This window comes from Meleagris gallopavo, assembly GCF_000146605.3.
Source record: "Meleagris gallopavo isolate NT-WF06-2002-E0010 breed Aviagen turkey brand Nicholas breeding stock chromosome 8 unlocalized genomic scaffold, Turkey_5.1 Chr8_random_deg7180001701786, whole genome shotgun sequence".
Classification (NCBI taxonomy): domain Eukaryota; kingdom Metazoa; phylum Chordata; class Aves; order Galliformes; family Phasianidae; genus Meleagris; species Meleagris gallopavo.
The window spans coordinates 1-3,509 of NW_011097718.1; the positions used below are offsets into that span (position 1 = coordinate 1).

General features: G+C 41.0%; 1 protein-coding gene across 1 annotated transcript; it reads left to right on the top strand.

Annotated features, from left to right (window-relative positions):
- Positions 1 to 2: 2 nt before the first annotated feature.
- TMEM254 (transmembrane protein 254) lies at positions 3 to 3,502 on the top strand. Its single transcript, XM_010726381.3, has 3 exons — positions 3 to 101; positions 308 to 411; positions 1,398 to 3,502. The coding sequence occupies exons 1-3, from the start codon at positions 3 to 5 to the stop codon at positions 1,459 to 1,461; spliced, it is 267 nt and encodes an 88-aa protein (XP_010724683.1). The 3' UTR covers positions 1,462 to 3,502.
- The last annotated feature ends 7 nt before the right edge of the window (positions 3,503 to 3,509 follow it).

Consider the following 3,509-nt stretch of genomic DNA (forward strand, 5'->3'; position numbering starts at 1 on the left):
GGATGACGGGTGCGGAGCGGGTGCGCGATGGCAGCTGCCACTTCCAGCGCTCGCGGCTCATCTGGATGATCGGCATCATCTTCGGCATGATCCTGCTGGGCGTAAGGGCGGCGGGCACGGGAGGGAGAGCCCGGCCGGGATCGCTGCGATTGGGATTGAGGCGACGGGAGAGGGGCGGCCATCCCAACCGTCGCCGACCCGTGTGGGTCTGACTGCTGTCGGAGCTGCGGCCGTGGCACGGGAGGAGGGCGAGACAGCGGGCCCCGAGGTGACCTTAAGGTTAATAATACTGTTTTTGTCTCCGCAGTGGGTAACGCTGTCACCTTCAACCATCCCTTACAGCTATTTGGGACTGTTCGGTAACTTCCTTCGTTATTTAGTGGACAACTACCACAAGTGGGTGTGCTATGGGTAAGTGCCATCCGGCTGTCTGCTCCTCTCTGGCTGTCCTTGGTAACGAGCAGTTCCGTAACCTAGCTGTTAATTACAGCTGAGCTCTGCTGCCAGGCTCGCAGCAGCTCAGGGTGCGGGGCAAGAAGTACTGCAGGAGGTGAGACAGGCTGAGGCCAGGCTGGAAGGATAAGAACTCAGCTTTCAGTTCAGCATCTCTGCTGATATCCTGCGAAAGGAGAGCACACAGATTATGCTTTCGGAGACAGCTGCTGGTCCCTATTTAAACTTACACTTGCTATTATTTTGCCAGTTTGTTGCTCAAGTAGTCTAATCCTTTGATCTTAAGACTGGAAAACTCTGTTCTATAGCCCAACACTTTTCTATGCTGTCTCCTTCTTATGGGAATCCTCAGCCTGCCTTATTTTACTGTACTTCATGTAGAAGATGGCCTTAGTCTTTGCTCGAAGTATCCTATGCGTTAGCAAGGTACTGAATTGATCCTAATTGGATGTCTTTTTTGTGAAAACTTTTAGGTCAAGTTGAAATAATTCTCACATACTATATTCTCTATCTGTACACACAGTTGAACTATACCTGTACGCATAGAACTGTACCCTTAAAAACTTCCCAACGCTACAGGATCACTAAAATTACTTCTGTAGGTAAAAGGATAGATTTTGCACATTTAGCTGTAATTAAACCACTGCATTCAGTAAGCTTAACCAAGTACTGAAACTTATGGAAATGTGCAGCGGGTACTCACAATAGCAAGTTCAGGTATATTGTATGAATTTCCACTATACTTTCTAGCTTTCTAGGCTCTAAGTTCTTCTAAGACAGTGCTTTTTTTCCTCCTCTAAGATAAGCAATGCCTTCCTTTCTACTTAAGGTGTAGCGACATTGCTGTGCTTACAGTTTGACACCCTTTGCATAATACATCTTAGATACAACAGTCTTCACTCTAATGTAAAAAAAAATAATAAAATGTGTTTTCTTTTTATTAGGTTCTACGTATCCTGGTTGATTCACATAGTGGAAGCCTTGTATGGTATAAAATTATGCCAGTAAGTTGATCTCCTCCCTACTTATATTAAATTCTCTGGAAGGGATTTCCGGTACAAATGACTTAAGTTATGAACTGATTTTGGTGGTTGTCAGGAATAATATTAGTTCTGAGGGTGCTGGTCAAACTCATGCTGGAGTGATCATTTGCTGTCCTCCATAGGAGGTTCCTGCTATAGTAGATAGCAAAAAATTAGGGGATGGCAGCTTGGCAAACTGACAGCAAGGTCTGCCAAAGCTCTGGCTACAACCAAACACACTGTTCTGTGCAATTGTTTTTTTTTGTTTGTTTGTTTGTTTTTGACAATTACTCTTTGTGTAATAGGCAGGTTCTTATTCATTGTTGGTTCAGGTGCTGGATAACAGCAGCTCAGATAGCAGGGGGAAAAGTAGGTAGGTGTTTTATCAGGTCTTACCTCATCAGAATTCTGCCTCCTAGTTACCTGTTGAAATAGATTGCATCTGTATTGTGAAAATACACTTGGATATCTCCATTCGGGATTACTTAAGATCTAGTTCTATGTGCAGGTCTGTGAAAGAAAGTGCTCACTAATCAGATTCTAATGCCAACCTAGTCTTAAGTTAGGATAACAAATCATTTGGGCGTTTTTCTATTCCTTTTAATGTTGTTTCTAATTCAGAAGAATACAGATATTAGTTTTCGTGCTCATATTTTGCGTTGAGTCTTCCCACAGAGGAGATGCCAGATTAATTTCCCGTTGTGAAAATTAATTTTTCAACTTACTTCAATTAAGGCCCTATTTGTCTCTAGCTTCTCAGATAACATCTCTTGGAAGCAGAGCAATTATGTTCCATTGATAGCTATTTCAAGTGGCTCTCAAGCATATTTTCTGCCTTCAGAATGATATCTAATGATTAACTATTTACTGAACTCCAGCTTTAAGCTGTAACTTTCAGTTAAGGCTTTAACTCTGGTTCTGCAGAAAGCTTTTACATATATTGGCTTAAGGTTATATTAAGAGTGAGGCAGTTTCATTACTGTTGAGCATACCAAGTGGATGTATTGCAAACAAATAATTAAGTTTCTGCAGATGAATGTTAAAGACCATAAGAAAGCATGGATTGTCTGTCCATCTTCTGTTGAGGCATGCTTCTGTACGTAACTGAATGGTTGTACTTACCTATTAGCACTAAACACTGTTTACTGATGAAAGAGTAATATCTACACATGAACATCACAAAGGAGACATGAGGAAGAACTGGAGAGAAAGAAGGTATAAATTCATGAATTATTAGTGGTACTTTGAGTTTTGCTCTCTGTTTCTTCATACAGTCTCTTCAAGTAAGTTTGCTTTATATATAAAAAGGTAAAGTTCTTGAAACCTGGTTTTTTTAGTTTCTGGACTCATTTGGAAACACTGCATTTAGGATTATAAAAGTTTTCCCACAGCTGGTAAGAAAAAGTTTAAGAACAAAAATCAACAAGTGTTGTGTTAATCAGTACTAACTAGACATTCATTTTCTCTGTAGACACAGCAGATGAATCCTTGCAGCAAAAGTCAGTAGAGGGAGCTCCCTTCTAAAATTAATAAGTTAAAGTATGCTTATGGTTAACATAATTCTCTAGAAACATGAAGGCAGTTGTTTCAGCTTTCATGTTTTTGCTTCTCTGAAAGTATTTCCCAACAACACCAGAATGCAAGAAGCGGTGTGACACTGCTAAGAAAGACAATTATCTTTACTAAGGTGAATGTGATTCAGTTTTTAAGAGGTAAAAAGCATGACAGTATTGGTACTGTGGGCTGAAGTTACTATTGCTTCACATCGCTAATGTACTTACTGGAGCCTAAGTCAGCTTGCAGACAGGTTCTTAATAGCATTACTAGACCTCTTTCTGTAACAAACAAAAGATTTGCATATGCTAATTTAAAACTAATTGACATAAATCAAGTCAAGCATCTTGAGCCCCCTCTGCTTTCTTTTTCTAGCCACAAATTCAGGCAGCAGCGCTCTGCCATCCTGTATTGCACAGTCACACCTGAGCAATTGTCAGGCTGCTTTGCCTTGCTAGTGTACAGACTACCTTCAGAGTC